Consider the following 27605-nt stretch of genomic DNA (forward strand, 5'->3'; position numbering starts at 1 on the left):
CAGAGAGAGTGGGGCTAGTGAATGGGGGCAGGGCTATAGGGATTTTCACAGAGATTCCCCATAGCAAACCATAGAGGGGAGGTGGCTAGATGGGCATGGCTAGTGGGCGGATCGATCTAGCTACACCCCCTCCTCTCATGCCCTTAGGGGAAGCCCTGTAACGCCGCCCCCTCTCTCTCCACTATAGGGAACTCCCTTGGGGAGAGAGGGGGAGGGAGTCTGCTACTGCCCCCGATGCTGGGGAATTGCCCAGCAGGGGGGCAAGAGGAATACTTCACTGCTTAGAGTAGGGTATTTAAAAGTTGCTGCCCAGAAGCACATTTTAAATGTCCTGTTGTAAATTCCTGTTATTTCCCGCAGGGACCCAGAGAAGAAGAGAGAAGTGGTTTTTAACTGCTTCTGCCTTATTCTTTACCTGGTACATAGCATTCACTATAGGGCGATTCTTTCCCCTGTAACTGGGGGATGCCGGTAATGGATGCCCCAGCTACAGTGGAAAAGTGTGTAATAAAAAAAGAAAGACCATGCTAATGACCCCCAGAGGTCTTATATGACGTCATGGGGGACATGGATGGTAAAAAACATAATTACAAAATTAAATGTAAAAAAATTACAGAATAAAATAAATATATACATAAAAAAGAAAATAACCCAAAGCCAACACCAAACAAAACCGTCGAAACCATACATATTACATATCAAAATATCTGAAAGAAAATGAGGAACCCTTTTCCACACTTTATTTTATCATAAAAATACTAATTTGAAAAAAAAAACAATGATAAAGGTTAAAAAATTCATTTTATTTATCTTTTTACCCTCAATAAAACTAAAAAACAGAAAACCAATCAATGGTAGGGATATAAACAATGACCCAATAGGTTGCAGAGAAAAACCGCAGCAAAAATAATTTTGCTAGCTGAAGGAAAAAAATAGGGCAGTAAAACCACCACATGGGTAAAATCCCTAACAACTGTCTGGTCCTTTAAGTACAAAACAGCCTGGTCCTTAAGGGGTTAATACACCTGCGGTATTGCCAATGGAATCTATCAATTAAACACTGCTGTATAGCACCCTACTGCTGGCCTATAGACTGCAGACCACTCACTTAGGTACCATAGGGCTGTCTGTATCCTTGGCATAGCCTGCAGGGTGCTACAACCAACTAGGTTTTCCTGCAGTATTCCCGATAAAACTTTATTTATCACATTTCCTAGAGAGAGTATACTAGAGGAAAACTATTTCTTGTATTAACCTGTGTTTATCCAATCCAGATACAAACTATCACATCTGTGTCACATCTGGCTGAGTGCCCTTTTGTGGAGCATAGACAGGTTGTCACTCAACTTTTGCACATAGGAGTCTATTGATAAGCAGGTCTCCTACCTGGAGGGGAGCCCCAGTCACAGAGGTTTTTAGATTGCCAGGGCTGGGTGACATAGCATATAGGTGTTTTTAAAGGACTACAATAGTGCATGCATAAACAGATACACATTTGCATACATGTATGCATAATTAAGTGGAAAGGTTCTTAAAACACCTGTTCACAGTTTGGGATAAACTGGATAACTCTAAATATAATTTGCATTCCTGTATTGCACAATAGATAATTGAACTTCATAGAACATGAATAAAAATTGGCTATGTAACCCTTAGGGTAAGATAATACATTGCGTAGAAAATTTCTGATGAACTGCTATTTTTATGTGTAATCAGTTTTTGTTAGAAATTTGCAATATAATACAAAAATATTATAAAAGAGGTAACAAACATACGGCAAAAGTAAACTGCTGTTTTTCTTAAAGGGAACCTGTCACTGTTTTTTTAGCAATGTAAACCAAGACCAGTGCTATAATAATGAGAGTCCACTCTTTCATACAATTATCTTTGTATGTTTGCTAATCAAAGTTTAGAATTTTGTCATGCTGCATGTAAATGCAGCAGAGTGGTCCGGTGGGCATGCCAGTCCATTTTTGCTAGCATCCTGTTCTGTCCCAATGTCCACCCCTCTTGCCTCCTCACACATGAATAATGTAGCAGGTATCATCAATGCAGCACTCTCAAGTCTCATGCGAGTGCCATGAGGACCTCATCTCATGCATGCACAGATGATCTATCCTTTTGTGCTTCTCATCTGCACATGACAACCTAAAACTGATGACAGGTTCCATTTAAAGTTTTGTTAAATGTCTGTTCTGATTGTTCTGCAAAAAGCAATTCTGAATAATGTCAATGCAATTCAGATATGCAGAATGTTAAGGCAGCAGAAATGCAGGCCTAAACTCTCGCTCACAAACTGAAGGTTGCAAATTCAATCCCTGCTTGGTTCAGGTAGCTGGCTCAAGGTTGACTCAGCCTTCCATTCTTCCAAGGTCGGTAAAATTAATACCCAGCTTGCGGGGTGGGGGGAAGGTAAAAGATGACTGGAGAAGGCAATGGCAAGCCTTCCCCGCAAAAACAGTCTGCTAAGAAAATGTCACCCTAGGAGTCAGTCATGACTCAGTGCTTGCACCAGGGGACTTTACCTTTACCTTACAATAATTACAAAGATACGCCCTTAGTTCTTGATCCAGGACATTTAGAGTTTACCTCCCTGATTTAAGGCCCATATACACGGAGTGATGATCACTCAAAAATCACTCAAAAGTGATCTTTTGAGCGATAATCTTGCATGTAAACACACAGTCATTGCGCACTTTTCGTGCACTGCTCAGTGATCGTTAAATTCAAGCCAACCTAAAAACCGTTGTGTGGTCTTATCAGGGTAGTGCTGATAGCATTGTTTCAGCTATTTAACCTGTCGGAGAACACAGGAACTGAATGGAGATAAGAGCCCCCCCCCCCAGCTATTAACTGCTTTCAGCTAAGGCTTCATTTGCACGCTAAGAAGCTATTAAGTAGCTGAGTAGCTACCTAATAGTTTATGCAAAATGATCGCTCAAAGCTGCCACTGAAACTGTCGTTTAAGTGATTTTTAAGGAATCATCTCTTCATGTAAATGGGTCTTTATAAGGGGATAGGTTATTATAATTGGGAACTGCATTGTCTGCAATCCCTTAATATATTAACATTAGCCTTTGCCTCCTGCTACAGATCTGTTTAATCATACAAAACAGCTGCTGTGTATAAATCAAATTTCTTGTAGATTGCCATTGAAATCTATAGGTATCCTAAATGACAAGCTATATAACAATCTACAGTATGTTAATGTTTAGTTTGCATGTGAAGGACAGACTGTAGAAACTGTAGCTATGGAAGGGTTCTTAGGGGCTTTCCTTTTGGCTCACAAGAGGATCCCAAGTAGATGAGGAGTGAAGCCCTCTGCAGGTTCTTACCATCCTTTAGCATGAGGAGCAGACCAACCTGATGTTGACCCCTACTCTTCATGGACCCCACAATAGGAGCATTGGCTCTAGTTCTTATGACTTTAAGTAAAAAGCTACAAATATGATTTATGCTTTTTTATGTAGGCATTGTCAAGCTTACAATGTTACATTTTGTACTTTACCTTGTCCTTAGGTTTTTAGCTATTAGCTCCCCATCATATACAGTTAGGACATCAAAGTCTTCTTCTAAGGCAAATGAATGGAACCACAACTGTATTCGATTTTGCGCTTCTGTACTAATAGTCCAAGTGCAATTAGCATAATTTGGATATCCATACGGGAAACCTGGACTTTCTACGGTTCCATTTGGTTCTTGATGGGTGAAACTGCAGTTCTGACCTGGTGAAATAATAAGCAAAAAATTAACATAAGTGAACAAGTCAAATGTAAAGAACTAAAGTTACTGTTTACATCCCACCTCTAACATACATAAGAACACACAGCGCAAATACATTCTATTCTATTTAGTTCATTTCTTTTTTTCTCTTTTTCTCTGCTCTTCTTTAATAATTACTTTTTTTAAAGATAAACTCTAGCAGTTTGCAAGCATTCGAATAGACTGGAAGTGAAATTAGTGTGGCAAACTTGCTAATAAACAGTTACGTGAAAGTGCCATTAGGGAAATAATTAGTCTAATACAGTTATAGTTAATGAGACACATTAAAGCATGAAATACAATGACTATATGACTAATGTACAGTATAGCCTTACATCATCATACACCAACAAACAAGAAGCAACTTATAAAAAACCAACATGGTCCTCCGTGCCGTAGAGAAATTAGAAACATTCACAGGAGTCCCTATCTCCAATGGGGCTATATTTAATGCTCCTATCTAGAGCACACATGGGCCAATTAACTTATCAGTATGTATGAGAGGAAACTGGAGCATCTAAAGGAAGACAGAAACATGGAGAGAACATGCAAGCACCATGTAGATACTGTCCTTGGTTAGACTTGACTCCAGGATCCCAGTGCAGCAAGCCAACAGTGTTAACCACTGAGCCACCATGATACCCACCACCCATCTCCACAAGGCCTAATCTACATGCAGATCCATGCCAACGATCTTGGCAGAAATCTCTGTGGAAAGTTCCACGGTGAATTCCCCCGTGTGACCAAACCCTTACTGTGTGATTGGTCTACATATTAGGAAGTACGATATTTTGTTTGCTTCTTTGTCTTCTACTATACGATTATTCTAAAAATAAGACAAGAGTTATAAAAAAGAAGCTTTGGTAATACTGCTTGTTTATGAATAAAAGTTTAATTGCGTATGGATTTGAAAAAAGAAATCTCCATAGAAACAAACATTAGTCATCAGTGGGAATGAAATCATAAAAATGCGGGACTGAAATAGTATTAACACTGAATGCAACACTATTTAAGTTGTTAGCGCAGATGTTTTCACCGTACTACTGGACATTACCTTAGGGCTCAGTCACACGGGCGCATCGGCACCCGTACACCGGCCCCGATGCACCCGTGTAACTGAGCCGTTACTGCAGAAAGAAGACGGCCGTACCTGAAGACGGACATCTCTCTGCAGCGCTGATGAAAGAACACATGACCAGCAATGAAGCCGGTCACATGTTCTTTCCTCCGGCGCTGCAGAAAGACGTCCGTCTTCAGGTACGGCCGTCTGCTAGCTGCAGTAATACGGGTGCCGATGCGCCCTGAATGTAACTCCATGATCTCATTGCAGTGGGGCCACTTAGAAGACTCTATTGGGCTATTTAGATACTGCTGTCCCAATCTTAACTGTGAAAAACAGCTAACACCCACCGCTTGTGCTATTATAAACTTCTCTGGAGTGAAAGGGTACAGTGTTTAATGGGTGGAGGGGAGGAGTTTAATGGGAGGAGGCAGGCCCTCCCACAGACCAACATAATTACTTTTATTTTTGCCATAAACTCATAGCAGGTGTGAATTTTACTTTATGGTGCATGGACAAAGATATGCCAAATTTATTAAGGCATATATCTCTTAATATGTGCACTACAATGAAGTATGGAATAGAATAAGTGTGTGAAATGCCAGTCTTAATAAATTCCCTCACCATATTTATCCAAACCATGTATGAATTGTTATTTCATTTATAGCACTAATTCAATATATATTTATACTATGTCAAGGCTAAGTCAGACGGGTGGCTTTTTTTGGAGCATTTTTTGCCTGAAGCGAATGCAAAACACATAAATTTGCGTGACCGAAGAGGGCGGCATGTTCTAAAAATCGCACTTGGGTGCGTTCAAAATTTGCACGTAAAGTGTGGTGCCATCGCTATTCCCTACTGCAGCTGTGACAGCTGCAGCAGTAGATTCCTGGGATGTGAAACCCCTAGATGCTGTCACATCCAGGGGTTTCACCTTGTGGTCAATGGGACAGGCAGCAGCAGTGGCGGCTCAATTGACAACATACAGAGAAGATCACGATCCTCTGCCACAGTTGTGACAGCTGTGGCAGAGGATTTCTTCATCTCAACGAGGAGTCCCCTCATCACTGAACACTGTGACAGCATTGTCACAGTGTTCAGTGGCAGAAAGACTCACCGTAACAAGAGCCCTCAATGTACTGATATTCTTTCAGCTGCTCTGTGGTGGAATTTGTGTTGTACTGTAGTGCTAGGTTGGTGGTGTGACTGTAGATCACACAATCTAACAAAACATTACTGTGCTAGAGACAAGACTGATGATTAATAACTCAATCAACACAACCTTCTTGACATATTTTGCTAATATATGGTGCCTTCAAGGATTGCAAGTCTATGGTAAGTGGATACTAGGCTACTATCTTATAAAACCTATCACAACTGTGTTTCAACAACTAATCAGAAAGCACCTCTTGTCTCCTTTTCATCATCAGATTGACAGATGGTGTGGCCTACTGCAAGCTTGTAATCATCACCAATGGCTTAGGACATCACATGATAAAAGACCAATCCGGTATCTATGCAGTGGGTAGTAAGAGGTATTGTAAGGGTGTGCTGCTAGGATCTGTTGTACTACAGGGTTCCAGGAGCACACCTTTACTGGTTGGGGTTAATTGAGCTGGTTGGGTGTGGTATTCTCCTGCTAGCCAATGCCCACATATAAAACTAGTTCCTGTCAGTGTCTGTCTGGTGTTCAGGGTGAGCAGTCATGTTACTTCAGCTTGCTGTGTGACTTGTGTCCTGTTGTCTGCCCTGTACAGCTTGCTGTGTGTTTTGTGTCCTGTTGTCTGTGCTGTTGCAGTTTGCAGTGTGACTTGTGTCCGATGCCTCTGGACTCCTGGTTAGTGTAGGGACTAGCAGTATAGCCAGGAGCCGTGACGTGGCCCGCTAGATTCCATATTTTGATCAAAATGTCAACTAATACCAGGTATTTATAGCTTATCCCCTGCTACTAGTGTTTGCTGCTGTATGGTGTGATTCCGGCTCTGTGTGTCTGCGTACTCTGTCTAGTTGTCCCTGTCATGGTTGGCATGTTTATGTGTCCTGTTCTGGTGCATGGTTCCTAGGAGTAGCTAGGGCCCAGATCCGAAGACCACTGGGCAGCCCTTTATCAGGGCTATGTCCCCGCTCAGGTAGGTCTGTGTCACTAATCCTAGTAGTAGATAGGGAGAGGTGTAAATCTGTGGTAGTTCCTTGTGTTCCCTATCCTTCTTGGTCACGATAATGTGGGCCCCATGCTTAGTTTCCCACATGATCCTAACAGGTACATTGGCAAGCTGCCTGTTCATTGCAACAACACAAGCGTAAGTGAAGCAGGTGGATGGCGGTGACAGATGGAGGAGGCAGTGCATATTAGCAAAATAAACCAAACTTTACTTAAGGGGGTTTTGTCATAAAAAAAAAATTCTGTACTCACCTATTCCTCCACAGGCAGTCTCCTTACGGCATCTTCTCCTCACTGATCTTAACCAGTCCCCCATGTCAGCTCACCGCAAGCCATCTGGATTCTCTTCTCCTTGTTATGAGGCTAGTATTCCTCGCAATCATTCTTCCGGCAGGTCAGTGAAGGTCATGTCCCTGTGACGTAGCCTTCACTAGCTAGGAAGGAATTCTGATTTATTGCACATGAGAAGTCTCTGCAATAACTCGGCACTCCCTCCTAGGCTGTGAACTGTGATGTAATGTACATTTTCGGCAAGAAAGAGAATGCCTGTAAATGTATGTAACCTCACAGGAAGCAGAAGAATCAGTCAGCTGGAGGTGAGATGACCCCCCAGGACTGCAGGTCACAGGAGAAGCTCAGTGAGGAGAAGATCTGATAAGTAGACTGATAGCGGATGAATAAGTGAGTAAAGAATTTTAATTTTTAATGACAGAATCGCTTTAAAGCATGTTTAGCTGTGTCCTTCCATGTGAGGGCATTGGTACTTTAAACATTTCATTGTAACGTGTGAAAACGTCACTCATCAAGAAATGGCAATAGGTACACTGTGTTCCAACTCTGACAGCAGCAAGTCATCTATACACTCATACCAGCCGTTGGCCGCAATCGATCTCTGATTCGCATAACACAGACCTCATCTCACCCCATAAAGACTGTGTTTCTGCACTGAGATGCCAGTTGTTATAAAGATCAGAGTTTTACAATTTACCTAAGGGTCTGTCCGATCACAACTAACTTTTTCTCGAACTCTTTATCTCACGCTGGGTGGTCTGCTGCACCATTACACAAGCAATTGCATATTATACATAACCGACTGTAAGAAACAAAAAATTAACAACACGCTCTTGAAAAGTCATTGCGCCTCTTGCACAAAGTTTGTACATCATGAAACTCTCTGCACCTTGTGGACTTGCATTGACTCTATTGCCCCTTAGCCCCAGGCTCGATTCCTACAAAATAACACAGTTTCAACTCTCCGCCAGCATCTGAAGACCATAGTCCTTGTACAACAGTGTTTTCTGAGGTGTTTAACCTCGACCGCTTGTAATACTCTATATCCAGTCAATCCTATTTATCTGGTCAGCTCTCACTTGCCGGTCCTCAAGGCCCTTTTGGTCCTCCTTTTTACCTGCAGTTTTCAGGGCCTTTTCCTGCACTGCTCCCCAGATTTTGGACAGTTCGAGTTGTGCTGCCACCAGAAATCAAAGGCCACCATGCAAGCCTTTGCTGGCTCCTCTCTCTGTTGGACTGCTGTGTACTGCTGCTGACATTCAGCTTTTAGGCTGGGTTCACACAGGGCAGAATCCCGCCGGAAATCTTGCGGTTTTGCTGCAGCAAAAAAAAACGCAAGATTTTTGCCGGGAAACGCAGCTTCAAAACCCGCAGCACTTAGCTGCGGGTTTTAGAGTGGCTTGGCCGCATGCTTTTCCATTGCGGCTGGCGCTCCCATAGAGAGAAGTGCGGCCGCAACGGAAAGAAAAGAAATAGACATGCTGCGACTGTGGAATCCGCGCCACGGTTCCGGCTTCTGCTGGCTTTGCTCTGACGGATTGGCCATTTCGTGCAGACGGGTTTTTTGACAAATCTTGATCAAATGGCTGGCTATTCCCGGGATTAGCAGCCGAAGGCGGATTTGCCGCAGCGAGAATCTGCACTAAATTTCTCCGCCCTGTGTGAACCCAGCCTTAACCTATTTATATCAGGCCTACAGAACTGCTAGTAACTTGTGGGACCTGTGGGTTGGAGGAAGGCTTAGCTCTACATTAACTCCCTAGCAAAGGGACTGTCCTGGGTGGTTAGATGCTAGCCATATAATCGTCTGCCTCACCAAAAGGGCGAACCCCTCTTCTTCAACCTCAATTCCTCTTGCACCTTCTTATTAGCATTATACGCGCGCTTTACACTCCCGCTCCCTGCTGCTGCACTCTGGCAGGTCCTCTCTGCACACAGCGCTTATCAGTGCTTCTATCTGTGGTGGTCAGCCGGTTCCACAGTCTCACTTCCCGCTCCCTCTCCTGATTGACTAAGCTGTGGTCAGAGCTGTTGAGCCATCTATCCCAACAGATGCAAGCCATTGTGCAGTAAGGGAAAGTGTGGAAGCACTACCCCCTTACATATATAAGATTCCTGTAAGCATACCTGCAGTCAAAATTGGTAACATGACTGCACTCCTGGATCCTTATGTGCAGTAATAGTCTGCAGTGTCTCTTGTCACAGCAACTGTTTGTGCTATAGAGTTCAGTTTCTATGACCTAGCAGCCAAATGGGCTCTCATGGGGCTACCTTCTTTGTCACCAGTAGCCTAGAGGAGCCCCTTCTTCTTCAGCTCTCCCTAGCTTTCACTTAAAATAAGAGACCTATTTCCCACCATTCATCTTACTGAACAAAGTCATATTTTTCTAAAAGCACCCCCCTTGTTTCGGGACAACATTCTATCCTAGGACAGGAGGGGGTAAATTACCTGCTGTTGTTCTTCTTTGCCGTCCCACCGATCTACTTTTTCTAGAGCGTTTTTTCGGCAGTCTACGATGGCCACAGCAACGTTCTAATTACCTGATGCACACTGTGCACTGCTCTCCAATTGAACAGTACTGATCACGTGAACAGCTCTGATTTATCAGAGAGCACGTATTGTGCATTGGTAGTCTAACACTATCCATGTACTCTGGGGATTAGGTAGTCTGAAGATTATCTTGGACAGCAAAAAACATGACTGGGAATATGAGGAGTGGAAGGAGGGCAGAGTATAGCTACTGCAAGAATACTGGAAAATTACTTTAAAGGTTTTGACCACATTAGTGATAATACAGTCCAATACAATTTAAAGTTTTGTGCCATTCTGCTGAATTAGTGAAAACATGCCCATCCATCCTTCTTGATCCGTCCAGACATTTGTCTCATCCATAGACACATTGACTTCTTCCACTGTGCACAGTGTGTTACTATGGAGGTGTCTATGTAACGTCTCACATGATCACATGCCCTACAAATATGCAAAATTTAGTAAAAGAATGTATTAGTATCGGGTATTTAGATTAAAAATACTTTGGTCAACATTAAACCCCTATGCATACAAATGTTTATCTCCCAAACCAGAACCAAGTACCCGCCGCGCTGAGAGTGCTGAAGGCCCTGTCCGAATTCGCAGATGGATCGAAAATAATCCTGGGCGGAGACCTGAACATGGTATTGGACCCAGCCATGGACTCCTCTTCGGGTAAGTCCTCCGTCTCCCGATCAGCAATTAGGGCCCTTAAATTAAAACTAGACACACTACAGCTAGTAGACCTATGGAGAATTCTCCATCCTGATACTCGGGACTACACCTTCCATTCAGCTGCTCACAACTCTTATAGTAGGATCGATTACCTCTTGATTTCACATAGTCTCCTTGATAGTGCCCCGTCCTGCTCCCACGGAGACCTACTATGGTCTGACCACTCCCCGGTCCTTGGAGGTCTTGCAGGCTGGGGATCTACCCCTAGATACCAGTCCTGGAGACTAAATGACAATCTGCTAAAAGACCCATTATGTGTCGCAGCAATAAGAAAAGAAATAGAAACTTTTAAAGAGTCACGCCAAACAGATCAAACGCCCGCGCCAATAAAGTGGGAGGCACTCAAGTGCATCCTGAGAGGCGTGTTAATCTCCCATGGTTCCAGAATTAAAAAAGAAAGATCCGCCACTCTATCAGGCCTGCTAGCCTCCCTGAGAGCTAAGGAAATGGCCAACAAACATAAACAGAGTGAAACCCTGAGATCAGAAATCTCATCAATCCGACAGCAGATTCTGGAAATCCTAGACCAGCGCTCTCTGGCCCTGAGAGATAAACTTAGGAAGGGATCATTCGAGTATGGTGACAAATGTGGGAACCGACTCGCTAGAACCCTACACCCCAGGGCCCCACTTACGTACATATCCAAAATACAATCTCGTAGAGGTCGCCCGATCCATAACACTAAAGATATTCTGGAGGAATTCAAAGCCTATTACGATAAACTGTACAATATTAACTCAGGCACCCAACCCACAACCCCACGGCTTGATAGAGAAATAAACAACTACCTAACCAACCACGCACCCAAGAGCCTGTCATCTGCAGAGGCAGACAAACTGGATTTAGACTTTTCACCCCAAGAGCTATCAAGCACAATCCAAAACCTAAAAGTAAACAAGAGTCCAGGCCCAGACGGCTACACGACCAGATTCTATAAACTATTCGCCGAAGAACTTTCCCCAATAGCCCTAGAAGCATTCAACTCAGTAAATAGAGGATGCCCATTCCCCAATCAGGCGCTACAAGCCCATATCACCATCATTCTAAAACCGGGCAAGGACCCCTCGGCCTGCGGGAGTTATAGACCGATATCCCTAATAAACGTTGACATTAAGATGTTTGCCAAACTGATAGCAAACAGACTCCAGGACTTGATTCCGGGTCTGATCCACTTGGAGCAAGTCGGCTTTGGCCCAGGCAGGGAGGCAAGGGACAACACAATCAAGATGATGTCCCTAATCGCTAGAGCCAAAGCATCCAAAACCCCTCTATGCCTCCTCTCAATTGACGCGGAAAAAGCTTTTGATAGGGTTAGTTGGGCCTTCCTCGCTGCCACCCTGAGGAAAATTGGAATGGGCCCCCGGATGCTCCAGTGGATCATGGCCCTCTATCAAGACCCCACGGCCAGGATCAGAGTAAATGGAACCCTTTCTGACCCATTCAGAGTAAGCAACGGGACGAGACAGGGATGCCCTCTCTCCCCTTTTCTGTACATCCTGACCATGGAGTCCTTAGCCAACGCCATCCGAAGTAACAACTCAATAAGAGGCATTAGAGTCGGTTCCTTAAAACATAAAATGGCTTTATTCACGGATGACTTGTTGCTGTACCTAACCAACCCTCGAGTCGGCATGCCCGTACTCCTAAAGGAATTTGATAGGTTTGGAAGAATTAATAACTACAAAATTAATGCACAGAAATCAGAGGCACTAAACATTTCACTCCCGCAGGCCGAGGTCTCCCACCTGGAGTCAGCTCTCCCCTTCCGATGGGTCGGGTCCCACCTAAAGTACTTGGGAGTTATCATCCCCGCAGAGGCACAATTAACCTTTAAGCTAAACTTCATGCCCTTCATCGAGAAACTCGTAAGAGACCTCACTAAATGGAGCCCTCTATACCTTTCGTGGAACGGGAGAGTCAATGCAATTAAAATGGACATTCTACCCCGATTCCTATATTTATGTCAAACAACTCCAATTGGACACCCGAGAACATTCTTGAAAAAAATTAGATCCTTAATCACCAACTTCGTTTGGAAAGGCCATAAACCATGGCTGCGTCATTCACTACTAAAGAAGGGAAAAGAAAAGGGGGGCCTAGGCCTACCAGACTTCGCCCTATACCATAAGGCCAATATCACCAACTGCGTACTGGATATCCTTAAAAGTAGAAGCACAAGGCTCTGGGTGGATATAGAACATGCAGGTGAAATAGATGGTCTCTACGGAGCCCACTGGATACCACCTAAATGGATTAAGTCAATTCCCAACATTTCCCCATTTGGTCTACAACTATTTAGGACCTGGGCGAGCTTCGCCCCCCAATATAGACTAGTCTCAGTGCCAGGCCCCCTAACTCCGCTCCCAGCAAACCCCCAATTCGAAGCCACGACAAGACAGAAAGGGCTACTGCCCACCTCAGAGGCTCTAACCCCAGACTGAGGGACGTGGCGACACAGGAGGGTCTGAAACCCATGTCTGAGATACTAGACCAACCCCCTCCCCAGCCAGGATCATGGCTCAAATATCTACAACTGAGAAGTTTTGTGAGCACGCTGACCCCAAAAGAGAACTTGTTAGCACCCCTGACGGAGTTTGAACAACTCTGCATATCAGACTTAAGCCAGAGGCACATGATCTCCGCACTGTATAAGTTGTTGCTTGATCGGGAGACGGGGGAGGAGACCCCGAACTATAAAGAGGCATGGGTACGGGAACTGGGGGAGGACATCACGGAGGAGGAATGGGGTAAAATCTGGGACCTAACCCACAAACTATCCACAGCTGGTAAAATACAAGACCTCAATTATAAGATAGTTTCAAGGTGGTACAGGACCCCTGACCAACTTCAGAAGATCTTTCCCCATTCCTCCCCTGAGTGCTGGAGATGCTGCGGGAGCCGAGGCACTATGAGACACATTTGGTGGGGCTGTCGACCAGTTGCCGACCTCTGGGACGAGGTGACAACCCTATATAATTACATCAACCACTCAAGGGTGAGGATGACGCCGAAACTAGCCCTGCTCTCTCTGTTCCAGGGCAGCAAGAGAGCCCCAAAGGCAAGCCTCCTAAAACATTTCATATTCGCAATGAGACTACTCGTCCCAAGGCTATGGCGCTCAACGACAGTCCCAACCAGGGGTATGTGGGTAGAGGAACTCCATACCCTCATGAGGTTTGACGAACTGGGGGCCGAGGATCCTAAGGCTTGGGAGGCTTACTACAAAACGTGGCGGCCTTGGGTGGCGTTTAGGGGGTCGGATGCCCTCAAACGCTGGGTGGACCAGGGCTCACTGAGCTAACCCTACATTTGGGTTGCCACACGGAGGACCCACCTCTTACAATCAATCACCTACATATATCTCTCCTTCCCCATCCACGCTTGCCCCCCCCTCCCACCCCCCTCCCACTCTGTCTATGTCTGAGTTTTTGAGTTTTAGTTAAGACAAGTTTATATGAAAAAGAAGATGGACACACGTCGCCACAAACGTAACCGAGTACGGGGCAAGTTCCTCATCTCGATCTCTAGACTGAAGTAGGGGAGAAGAGTGGAGGACGGATGCCAGAGCTAACCGTGAGTGTTAGCCATTAGCATATTAAGAAGGTGGTTACGGGCACGTCCTCTACCCTATACCTTCCCCTCCCCCCATCTTCCCTCATCTGTTCTTTCTTCTTTATAGTTTCCATTAAAAGATTCTTCGTTACTAATGCAATGATTGAAACATAACTTTTACTTGTTTAAATATATCCAATAAAACTTATTTGAATCAAAAAACCCCTATGCATAAAAAAAACCCCTTAATATGCAGTTTTTCCTCAAAAGGCTTTGCGTGAAACCACCCTTAATCCGTGCCATGTTCACATAGGGTAAGTTATTATAAATTTAATGCGGAACCTGCGATGATTTCATGCCGATTCCGCATCAAATCCATGTTAAATAAGGGACCCATTCATTGGAATAGGAATTCACACTGTATTCTATATGGCATATATTTTTCCACTACAATCCATGACAAGAAAAAATAAAAGTGACCAAGAAGTAGAGTCCACACAGGACCAGCATTGGGTTTTTTGCACGCCAATAAGCCCCATTAAATGAGGCCAATTCATGTGCTGATTCATGGCCTCTGTTATGTAAATTCACATCAGAAATCCATGTTTAAACACATGGATTTCTGCCATGGATTTCTACTATGTGGACATAGCCTAATTTAAGCTTCTTACAACAAAGGGTTAAAACAATAGAAGAATTCCAATAATATATTATTTCTAAGGGTATTACTATTGTGCAATTTTCTATGTTTAAGCTACTTTTAAAGCAACTAGACATTGAGCATATGCTTGCATCTCACAAAAGATGATGCTCTCCATGTGAGCTCCGTGCCTACTGCTTCTAAATGGCCACTTTAAATGCTGTTCAGCAGCTCAATAGCAGTGTGAACACCACTGAAAAATTGGGGAGTATGCCTAGAGGTGCCTAGAGAGGAGGAAAATAGGAGCAACTGTCCGCAGGGCAGACCATATTGCATATTTTCAGCGCTGCCCCAGTTTTCAACATGGCACCCTGGAGCCCCACTCCACCAGACCATGCATCTGAAGCAGCTGTATGGGATCCCACGCTGCCTACTGAAGCAAGAGTGGACATTCCAAGCCCTGCAGAGATGTACCGCAATATACAGAGGATGTTCTGTGAAGAGCCTTAACAGGCGATTGCTGAATTCACCTAACATGTATAAGATTTAGGCCAGAGAGTCTCCGACGTGGAAACAAAAGCAGATGAACTTCCTGACAAGAGGCTGATAAGATATTGCAGATAATGATTATTGTATGGAATTACTGGAATTGAAAATAGAGAACTTAGAGAACCGATCCAGGAGGGAGAACATACGAATAAGAGGCCTTCCAGAATTTGCTACCAACTATAATCAGATGGTAACCTCTTTATATCAAGCTTTGCTTCCACAAACTCCGGTTGAGCTTCTCCATTTTGATTTTACGTTTTTTTTTTATTCAGAGGTTAGAGATCCGTTACTCTTGGCTATCAGGACCCTTACAATCTTACCAGGTATGCCCCTTTCTGTGCATCTATATGCACATCTGGCACCTTCCACACTGGAGCACAGAAGAACAATGTGCCCTATCACTAGCCTACAACAGACAGAAATTAAATATCGCTGAGGTTATCTGTTGTTCATCTTATTCTTTCAGATTAATTCTCATCCCTACAAGGTGAGAAATGTGTAAGAAGCTCAAGCTGCACTCCAACAGGAAGGCATTCGACGTGAAGCTGTAGCTGCACTTTCACCAAGATCTGCCCACCCATCCAGGACCTGGCTCCCTGCTAAACCCTCCTCCAAACCTTCATCCTACACCTTCTAATCAGGACACGCAAGCCTCTGAGTGCCTATATAAAGTTAATTTATTGAACTTTCAGTAAGCCCAAAAGGCTAACTCTCTGATCCTTAATATAAGATTCTTTCTTGTTCTCTTCTACTATCAATATACATACTTGCCAGCATTTCCAGGTTACAGGAAACCCCTGTGAGTAATTAAGTCTCCAATTTTTGACTTTATAAAACATCACTGATCTCTACCCATTTCTTTGAACTGTTCTACGTTTTGGACCTTCTCATACTCTTTAGACTATGGCTTATATGCGGTCTGGACTATCATGCTGTCTCCACTCCTTAGGCATTTGAGGGAGTTGAGTGGTATACATATCCATCTATACTGCCCTTCCTCCTTAATTTGGTACTCTGCTTTGTTATAACTTATTTTGCCTTTATTCTTGCAGAACTTTTTTCTGTTCTTTGAACATGTTCTATGCCGTTTGTGTTTACACAATGTGTGGTTCCACTATAATATCCACTATCTCTGATATGCTGTTTGGTAATTATCTCACTGTGCTTTATGTGTGCAGCTGGATGAGGTACATATCATTTGTAATTAAACAAAATGTATAGAATTATACTACTCAATGTACGGGGATGTAACTTTCCTGCCAAGCGTAAAAAGGCCTTTTTCTATTATAACAAATTATACCTGAATATAATGTAGATTCAAGAATCCCACTTCCACATAACCTGCTTTCCTCAGTTTAGGATATATAAGGCCTCTTATGTTTCTAAGAGTGGCAATACTTTTCCTTTCTCAGTAGTTGTCAGGATTTGAACCCACAACCTCTTGCATCCCAAGAGGCTCATGCTGAGTTATGTCAGCATGCTGGATAGCTCCTCTGAGTCTTAGTCCTGTGCTCCTTGTTCCTGGCTTAGTGTTTTCCTAGTCTAGTCCACCCCGTCTTGTACCTTCCCCAATTAGTCTTCTATATAAACCTGGTCCTGTTCCCTCCTTCCTTGCATGTTATTGTGCCCCAAGCCTAATCAAGCAACTGTCCCTCATACCTGCTCCTTTTCCAACCTGGGCCGGTTCACCCCTCCTTAGAACAACCTGGTGGCTCCAAGGTCCCCACGAGTCACAATATTAATACCGAACTTAGCATGGACACCCGATAGACATAGTACAGGGCAGACCAGAACTCCTGAACTCAAGTGAAAACACGGATATAGTCCATTATGAAGGGCTGTTGCTTGTGGTGCAAGAAGTTGCAGGTTCAAAGCTTGAAAAGTTGTCCTGATGGCTGTTATATAATATTAGAAAATACCCTTTAGGACAAAAAAGTCTGTATAATTAACTCCTATGCTTCCACCAATGACTACATTCCCTTTCTACCAACATGTGTGCACTTGAGAATTTACAATATGATCACCTGATTTGGTGTGGCAACTTCAATTGTATAGTAAATTTCAAGTTGTATAAGTCTTATATGGCCCTCATGCAACACATAGCAGCCCTGCAGGCCTCTATTATGTCTCATTTGAAGATCCTCTCTATAGCTGATGTCTGGCGGGAACATAATGGGTTTCTATGGCGTTACTCGTACTTTTCTCTCTCCTGTCATCATTATACTAGGATTGATTGGATACTAGTTAATACTCTCACACTTCATAATTTGCTTTATGCTCGTCACGTGCATTGTTCATGGTCAGATCACGATTTAGTCTTTGCAGAGTTTAATTTTGTAGATAGCCATACTATTGCATTTCAGTGGTAGCTAAATGAATCCTTAATTACAAATCCCATTACCTAACAACATATTTCTGGGGCTTTCTACTTATTTTAGAGAGAATATAATCGGAAATGTGAATCTAGGCCTAGAATGGATCGCACATAAGGCCTTTATTAGGGGGTAAACTGATTAGTAAAGCTTTTAAAACCAAAAAAGTGTACCAAAATCCAAGCGATTCCAACTAGTAACTGCTCATCAGCACAATCCATCCTTGTATCTCTATTAAGGACACTAACTTCCAGTTGGATGTTATTCTATGTGAGCAAACAGAAAAAGCATTGAAATGGACCAAGGCTACCTAGCAAAAATGGGTCAATCAACCAAATAGGTTCTTTGCACAGAATATCAACCAAGTGCATAGTATCTAGATTAGGCCTGACTTTTTCTCCCCTCATCCACCCAAAGCTTATGAGGCCTTTCACAATTTTTATAATTCCCTGTATATAGAACCCAATGTGGATCATACTCTATCTATCAACTGTATGCTTTACTGTATTCAGTTCATCTTCCCACTTTATCACAAACTAGGTATGTTCTCAATCAACCATTTTCTGAGAAGATGTGGAAGAATCTGCTAAATGGCTTAAGCTAAGAAAAGCACTATGGCCAGATGGCTTTACAGTCTTCTAGTATAAGAAATGGATTTGCATTTTATCTCTTTATATTGTTAACTACTGCAATCATATTCTGAGCAGACACTCCATTCCTCCGAATGTTCTAGATACCATGATTACGGTTATCCACAAACCAAATAAAGAACCTTCTCTTTCTGCAAATTATTAATTCAAATACTAAAATTCTTACATCAACACTGGCCTCATGTTTGAATATCCTCTTACCTAGTCTGATCCATTCGAATCAGGTTAGGTTTGTACCAGACTGCTACGCTCCTGATAATATCTGCAAGGTATTAGATATAATACACAATGCTAATTCCACACCAATTTCCCTGTTATCATTAGATATTGAAAAAGCGTCTTGGACATGCATGCTTGTAGTATTACTTAGAATGGGATTCTCAGGCCCCTTTCTGCAGGCACTTCAGGTTTTATACTCTTCTCCCATTGCTTACCTTAAGCTTCCATTTTCTTATCTTAGCCCTATTGTTATTGGGTGAGGTACTAGGCAGGGTTGCTCTCTCTCACCTGCACTCTTTGCCCTTCTTTGGGACCCTTTGGGAATTATTATTCGGTAGAGCCCAGACTTAATGGGCATTCCTGTTGGTCCTACAATGTATAATGCAAATTCATTCACTGATGGTTTATTGGTTACTTTAACTAAATCCCTAACTTCCCTTACTAATCTTTTTAATATTTTGGATGGTTTTCCTCAGACGTTAGGTCTTAAAATTAATCAGATAAAATCAGAAATTTTATTTAGTAAAACTTAGCTTCAAACGCAAAAACTAAATATTACCAATTCTGGATTTCAGTTCCCAGCTCAATAAATTCCATATTTAGGAATTTGTCTCCCAGCTTTGATAATTCAATGAATATAACTTTTCGACTTGAAGCCCTATAGAGCTATCAAAAACAATCTTCTTACTTGGAATTACCTGCATCTTACCTGGATAGGAAGGATTAATGTTGTAAAAAACGGTTAGACTTTAGAGTTGAGCAAATGTACTCTGCCGAGCTTGATGCTCGTTCGAGTATTAGCATACTCGATTGTGCTCGTTACTCGAACAAGCATCACGCCGTGTTCGAGCCCGCCCTAGTTTTTGGCTCCTCCCCGCTGTGACGTGCCTGTTTTGGCCCCTCCTCACCGCAGCGCGCGTCAATGGCAAATTTTTTAGCTGGCAGGCAGGGGAAGAGAGAGAGAGAACACGAACCAAGGAAAAAAAAAAAGCTCGGGACCCGGCGTCCCACATGCAAAAATGCTCGAGTCTCCCATTGTAGTCAATGGGGTTCGTTACTCGAGTAGAGCTCTCGAATTTTACAAAAAGCTCGACTTGAATAACACGGACCTGAGCATTTGGGTGCTAGCTCATCTCTATTAGACTTCCTTGCTTGTTCTACTTCTTTAACGCCCTGCCCATTCCTGTCCCCATTCGAGACTAAATAGTCTTACAAAAGCAGGTGTTTTGTTTTATTTGGAATAATCGCTGCCTGCATATTCTTAAATAATATATATTTGCAATAAAAGACTAAGTGGCCTATCTGTTCCAAATATCCTAAAATATCATAGAACTACTTGTATCGCTCAGTTGACTTTAGTTAATGCCTCATCTTGTTTTCCCCAATGGGTCTGATTGAAATCTGAGCTCATTGCACCGTATTCCCTTACTACCTTAATGTGGTCTAGAACTGCTATCCAAAATTTGATCCCTTCCTCTGCGTTACTAACTTTCTTTTTGCCGAATCCTTTGAGATTCAAAAACAACCTGTAATTAAAGATATCTTTGGCAACACCAATATTTGCTAGTCTAATATTTCCACCAGGATTACAGCCTAATAACTTTGTGTGTGGTATGTGATGGGTCTCATGAAGATATAGAACTTCATAGTTAGAAATAATCTGATGTCTGTAACTACCTTTCAGGCTCAATTTCAGCCCCCAGTCTCAGAGGCACTCAGAATCCATCAGGTTTTTTCATTCTTGGGATCTCTATTAGCTCACTGGGAGTCCATTTCCTAATCGATGTTGAAGTCAATGGCTATATATACTCCCTTGCGTACAGGGTTATTATCTTTATTATATGGTGCTACTAACTCTCCCTCTCAGAAATCTAAACTGGCCTTTATATTGCAGTGGTAGGAGGACATATACGAAACCCTGTCATTGTAGCACTGGAGGTCATGTTGTGAGGTCCTTTTTAAAGAAAGTTGTATGTAACTCTGACTGAAAATGCATTAACAATTCTCTACATGATTTACTATGTGCTCATACTGCTTCATGCAATCTACCCATCTGTATCCCCACTCTGTTTTCGGGGCTGCCAACATCAGGGTACTATGTACCATATATGGTGGTCATGTCCAATGGTGGCATGCTTATGGTCACAAGTCGTTATGTTGATAGAGAGCATAACCAACACGTTTTACCCTAAATAACCTTCTATATGCTTATTAGGAGATAAACCCATTAATATGCCTAATTCGGCATTCCGTCTAACTCAATCTTGCTGGCCGCCCAGCTCCATATTGCCCAGATTCAGAGGCCTAAATTGAAACTCCTGGGCCCCAGTGCAAAATCTGTACCAGGGCCACAACTGTAATGCTTTATTCATAGTACTTGGCTCCCTATGTGGAGAAGAGAGGCCTTATGGGCCCCAAAGGCTCGTGGGCCTGGGTGCAACCACATCCCCAATAGTTACGCCAGTGCCCATATCCCTGCTCTTCAGTTTTCAGCAGTCATCTCTCGAATTAATTTAATTATGTTATGTGAGAAACCTAATGCATTACGTGAAGATAAAGTTGAGCGCTTTGAAGATGTGTGGAAGCCGTGGCTGTCCTCTCCTCATGCTCCAGATGTAAGGCATTATATGTCTCTATAATATGAATTCTATTAAGATTCTCCTGATGGAATTTCTTTGTATTCATCAACAAACATTTCCGCTATATGCACAGCAATGTTATTATGCCATTTTAGTCTCACTTCAGTCATGGTTGGAGATGTCTGCTACACTATTGTAAGCATGCACGCACATTGTTGACTGTATTCCTTTTTTCTTTTTTGGTTTAATACATTTTATACCTTTTGAAGCTTAGAGCAACTAGACATTAGCTGTATGGGCAAGAACATTTCTTATTTAAATCATTTGCATTCATTTAAATAATCTATCTTTACACTGAAACTGAATATCTTAGATGAGTCAAACCCAGTAGATTAAATGGGTCATTCTTCAGTGCGTAGGCTGTAGAATCCATTTACATCCCTCACATATACTAAGAAATTTACAGTCACTGTCTTGAAACAAATCTTATATAGTTACTTTTATGTCTAAATAACAGATAAAATATGACTCAAGTCCTTAGTCATATTGTCTAAATAATGTGCCTGAAAAAAATCTTCACCGATTCCCATGTCCATCTCCCTGTAATCACTGAACCTAATTTTACAATGCATGCAGAAAGCTGCAGCTTATTACTGAGCTGATAGAAAGACTCTAGCGTTGGGTTTCCACTGGGCGGAGGTGGAATACACATGGGAAACACAAGTTCCTTTCATCTATCTCTCTCTCTTATTAGATAACAAGTGGGGGAGGACTCTAGTGGTATTCAGGTCTCTACTTATTTGTAGCATGTCATAATATAACTTGATACTTAATAAATATTAACCCGTTAGGCCTTGTATCTGCAAGCAGGGTGAACTGTGTGGTATAATGCAGAACTGCGTAATGGGAGTTATTTGAAATATGGGAACATAAGAGACTGCATTGGTCAATGACCAATAGCACTTGGATTAGAGGGAAGCCTGCATTAGACATACCTGCAATATTGTGACTGCCTTTTTCAGGTGTTAGTATTTAAGGGTAAATGAAACAATAAGTTTTGAACATCAGGTTTTTCAATGTAGTTATTTTTCTTGTAGACAGATTGATACATCAATGTCTGGATTTCCCACATTCTCTGCCGATACTAAAAAATGCACATTTCACCAAGGAAGAGATATGGCAACTTACCTAAATTATCTTTAATTAATACTATTACTATTATAGAAACTGAAGTCATAACAGCTAAATTATAATTGCTATAAATCATGTACACATGTAGTGCCTGTTATAGTAGATATACAGCACAATAAACTATAAGGTTGTCCATACAGTAAACTATACAGGATTTAGTGCTAATTGCTGTGCTTCACATTCCACCTGATCTACTGCAAGTATATGTGCATCAGGGCGATTAAAGGTAATGTGCTCTCTTGCAATCTATATGGGTACTGGGTACTAGAGATGAGCAAGCATACTCGTCCGAGCTTGATGCTCGTTCGAGTATTAGGGTGCTCGAGATGCTCGTTACTCGAGACGAGCATCACGCGGTACTCGTCTCGATTAAACGAGCACTGACCATTGAATTCAATGGAGCCGGCAATACAGCCGGCTCCATTGAAAGCAATGGGCTTCCGGCGAGCGTGGGATGAATTGTCGGGAAGGGCTTAAATATATAAGCCCTTCCCTGCAATTCATCCAGAAATGTGTAAAAATAAAAAAAATATATACTCACCTTGTCCCGGCAGAACGATGTTAGCCCATTGAATTCAATGGAGCCGGCAATACAGCCGGCTCCATTGAAAGCAATGGGCTGCCGGCGATCGCGGGATGAATTGTCGGGAAGGGCTTAACTATATAAGCCCTTCCCTGCAATTCATCCAAAAATGTGTAAAAATAAAAAAAATATATATACTCACCTTGTCCTGGCAGACGGAGTTCAGGGCGGCCGGCGGCAGTCCTCCTGAACTGCTCTGAACAGCTGTGAGTAGTATTCAGCAGCCGGGGATTTAAAATCCCCGCCTGCTGAATGAGCTGCCTCTAATTGGTCACAGCCTGACCAATCAGAGGCAGATCTCACTCACACACCCATTCATGAATTCATGAATGGGTGAGTGACTGCTGCCTTTCATAGGCTCAGCGCAGGGACCAATCTGATTAGTCCCGCTGAGCCAATGAGAGGCAGCAGTCACTCACCCATTCATAAATTCATGAATGGGTGTGTGAGTGAGATCTGCCTCTGATTGGTCAGGCTGTGACCAATCAGAGGCAGCTCATTCAGCAGGCGGGGATTTTAAATCCCCGGCTGCTGAATACTACTCACAGCTGTTCAGAGCAGTTCAGGAGGACTGCCGCCGGCCGTGCTGAACTTCGTCTGCCAGGACAAGGTGAGTATATATATTTTTTTTATTTTTACACATTTCTGGATGAATTGCAGGGAAGGGCTTATATAGTTAAGCCCTTCCCGACAATTCATCCCGCGATCGCCGGCAGCCCATTGCTTTCAATGGAGCCGGCTGTATTTCCGGCTCCATTGAATTCAATGGGCTAACATTGTTCTTCTCTGCCACAGCTGTTACAGCTGTGGCAGAGGAGAACGATCTTTATGCTGACAGTGCGGGGGGGGGGGGTTGTCTCACTCTTGCCACTATTGTGTCTTAATAGTGGGGCCTGGGAACTTGAGATGCAGCCCAACATGTAGCCCCTCGCCTGCCCTATCCATTTCTGTGTCGTTCCCATCATTTTCTTGAATTTCCCAGGTTTTCACAAATGAAAACCTTAGCGAGCATCGGCGATATACAAAAATGCTCGAGTCGCTTATTGACTTCAATGGGGTTCGTTACTCGAAACGAACTCTCGAGCATCACTGAAAGTTCGACTCGAGTAACGAGCACCCGAGCATTTTGGTGCTCGCTCATCTCTAATGGGTACCTTCAGCATGTTTCTAGGGCATGAAGCCAGGTTAAGGGTGATAGCTGTGTCATTTTCAAAAGGGTTATCCAAGTTTAGATAAAAGGGGCAACTTCTAGAAACAGTGTCCGATATGTCCATAGGTTATGCCTGACGTTGCAGTTCATTCCTATTTAAGTGAATGGTGTTGAGCTGCAATGCTAGATATCACCTTGAACAAGAGTGGCGCTCGCTGCTTCTGAAAAAAAGCAGATTATCTTAATCCATTTTCACTATTTCAATACTGCATATTTGTGAAACAGTAGTGGATAACATTGCATGCCTCATAACTGCCCAACAGAAGAGCCACAAAATCTAGACCAGATGTGACATTGCCTTAAAACCTAATTCCATCACACAAACTCTCTCATACTAATTTAATGAAAACTTTAGGTATATGTAGGTCAACATCCCTTTTATTAATGATTCTTATTGCATCTTTTAGGTCAAGCATGCATCCTCTAAGATTAGCCTAGGACTTGGAGACGTTTTCCATAAGAACTCCTGTCTTCAAAGATGGGGTCCCTTGCCATGATCTTTAACAAGTACCTACTTGAGTTATTGTCTGTGGCCACAGTTAGGGCTCATTGGAGACTAGTATTTGTGGTCACCAATACAGGAAGTGATGTATTTGATTGACAGAAGCAAATAGGAGGCCATCATCAGCTTCAAAAAGGCCACGAGAGGCCGAAACGTAGACTAACAGGGAGCAATAAAGATTTTTTCTTGACTTAATTTCCACCATTTATGTTGCCACACCTATATATTTTTCTTGGAGCAGAAAGAGGTTTCACAAACGAAGAATATTACAATTACCGTATTTTTTGCTCTATGAGACACACCAGACATTAAGACGCAACCCCGTTTTAGAAGAGGAAAATAGGGAAGAAATATTTTTACCTCACCCAGGGACAGTGCAGGTGATAATACCGGGCGACGGTGCAGAAGAAGCAGCAGAGCTCTGAAACACCAGAGCTCCATGTCACAGCGGAGCTTGTGTACAACAAGAGGAAGGGAAGAAGCCGGTTGGTAGAGGCGAAGAAGCAGCAGCAGTTCCTGCCGGAGCTAAACCCCCAATCAGCGGGACATATGGGAGGCAGTGGAGAGGAGAGAGTACTGCTAACTGATCACACATTTGTTAGCACGATCGCGATTTAGTTAGGCAATTGCACGTTAAGCTTGCGATCGGGCAAATAAATGCTGATAGCAACAAATTTCGTCACATTCGCTTTATAAGATGCACTGACCCCCCTATGTTGGGAGGAGGAAAAGTGCGTCTTATAAGGCGAAAAATACAGTATGTTAAAAAGCGTGTTGCATCTATTACATAAGTCACAAGTGACTAATTGTGAGCAGCAATGTGGACAAAACACTATCATATACAGCGCTGCAGAATATGTATGTGCTATGTAATTGAGTAAAATAAATAAGTGGTTTTATCACTGAAGTTAGACTTTAAAAAGTAACTTTCTTTTAAAAGTAACCTAAATGATTGGTCCCTGCGCTGAGCCAATCAGAGGCAGCACTCACTCACCCATTCATGAATTCATGAATGGGTAAGTGAGAGCTGCCTTTGATTGGTGAGGCTGGGACCAATCAGAGGCAGCTCATTCAGCAGGCAGGGATTTTAAATCCCCGGTTACTGAATACTACTCAGAGCAGTTCAGGAGAACTGAAGCCGGCCGCGGCTGAACTCCGTCTGCCGGGACCAGGTGAGTATATATATATTTTTTGCTTTTACACATTTCTGGATGAATTTCAGGGAAGGGCTTATATTTTTAAGCCCTTCCCGAAAATTCATCGTGCGATCGCCAGCAGCCCATTGCTTTCAATGGAGCTGGCTGTATTGCCGACTCCATTGAATTCATTGGGCAAACATCATTCTTCTCTGCCACAGGTGTTACAGCTGTGGCAGAGGAGAATGATTTGTCTACTATATGTTCTCAATGGGGTCGGCGCTGCTGCCGCCGGCCCCATTGAGCGCATATAGAGAAGAGAACAGGAATCGCAGATCGCAGATAGGTGTGATCTGCGATTTCTGTTCTATAATTTATCGGACGAGCACATAAAAAGCGCTCATGTGTCTGATACTATTGCAAAGCAATAGTTTTATAAAATCGCCGGACGCATGCGCATGCGCAAATCGCGCAAAAAAACGCCCGTCTGACCGGGGCCTCAGAAAGTGTTTTCTAATATCTAATCTGTGTCTCCTTCCTTTCAGTTTCATCCCATTGCTTCTAGTCTTTCCTTGAAAATGAGAATAGGGCTGATCCCCTGGTAACATAACTGGTAACTATTAAAGTTAAATATAAGCCCCATATGGCCAAAAAGTGTGAGAAATTACAGATGAGTGTAAAACCTCAATTTTATTGTCTCCATGTATACAACCACTTTACGTTTGAAGACATGAAATTGGTAAAGAGTATTTGGCTGGCACTTATTATGAAGAGAATTGAACAAATCTCATAGATGACTCAGAAGTTAGAAGACACGGGTCAGAAAAAAGATGTTATTCTGTGGTGTAACAAAAGAGATGTTTCAGGCAAACATCAAAGCATGTTCTCTTTGAAAAGCAAATAACGTTGATTGTTGTAGGCATAACTTTGCAGCAGTGATTGCCCTAGCTAATGCACTAAAAGAATAGAGTAAGGCTATACAGATTAATGATGAAATGTTCAAGATGACCACAGCTGGCTCTGCACAATGACCTCCTAATTATTTACCCTTTACTCATTTTTATTTTCGTGTATGTTGGATGCTTCATGCTATTGTTGATACAGAGCCAATATGATGAAAAAAGGCCAATGATTAACGTGATCAATAAGATTATCGACCTGTCTGATCTAAGTAATGTAAACACAACCTTCTCTTATGGAAAACACATGATATATTTTATATTATTTCAGATTTAACACATATTGCTTTTTAAATATCCTGGTTTGTAAGATTTATACAGTTTTAGCATGTTTTTAGCTTTCATTTTATCTAATACTAGCTGATTACCCGTCATTGCCCGTGTATTTTTTTTTAGACACAAAAGAATTTAAATATGTGTGTTTGTATATATATATATATATATATATATATATATATATACAGTATATATATGAATATATATATATGAAACATGTGTGTGTATATGTGTGAGTTGAGGGGGAGGGATGGGGTGTGAGGGTGACAAATAATCTAGAAGGATCAATATTTTTATCGAATTCATAGTTTTTGGGGTCGCTAGGCTGATTGTTGAGAGTCCCGATGATATTTAGGTGCAAGTTTTACAATATTCAGCTAAATAAATAAACGGAGCAACAAAATAATAATTATTTTTATCACAAAACTTGCTTATAAACATTTTTAGTTTCTCCTGCATGAGCATAAATAAACAAATTATTGAGTGAACCCACCATTTAGCAAGCAACATAGAGTTGCCCATGAGATACACAATGCCAAAATTGTGCTTTTTTGCTCGTCCTATCTCTAAGGAAAAAATTAAATCCCGAAGATGAGGGGGAGGAGGTCGTCTGTGTAATATTAGTATTTGAGGAGGAGGAAGTTGTCT

General features: G+C 42.5%; 1 protein-coding gene across 1 annotated transcript in view; it reads right to left on the reverse strand.

Moving 5' to 3' along the window:
• CSMD2 (CUB and Sushi multiple domains 2) overlaps positions 1-27605 on the reverse strand; it is a 948969-nt gene that overhangs the window by 815605 nt on the left and 105759 nt on the right. The window contains exon 2 of the mRNA XM_066586981.1: positions 3509-3725. Within this exon, the coding sequence (XP_066443078.1) occupies positions 3509-3725 (217 nt within the window). The remainder of the gene's footprint in view (positions 1-3508; positions 3726-27605) is intronic.

This window comes from Eleutherodactylus coqui, chromosome 1 (genome assembly GCF_035609145.1).
Source record: "Eleutherodactylus coqui strain aEleCoq1 chromosome 1, aEleCoq1.hap1, whole genome shotgun sequence".
NCBI classification, from domain to species: domain Eukaryota; kingdom Metazoa; phylum Chordata; class Amphibia; order Anura; family Eleutherodactylidae; genus Eleutherodactylus; species Eleutherodactylus coqui.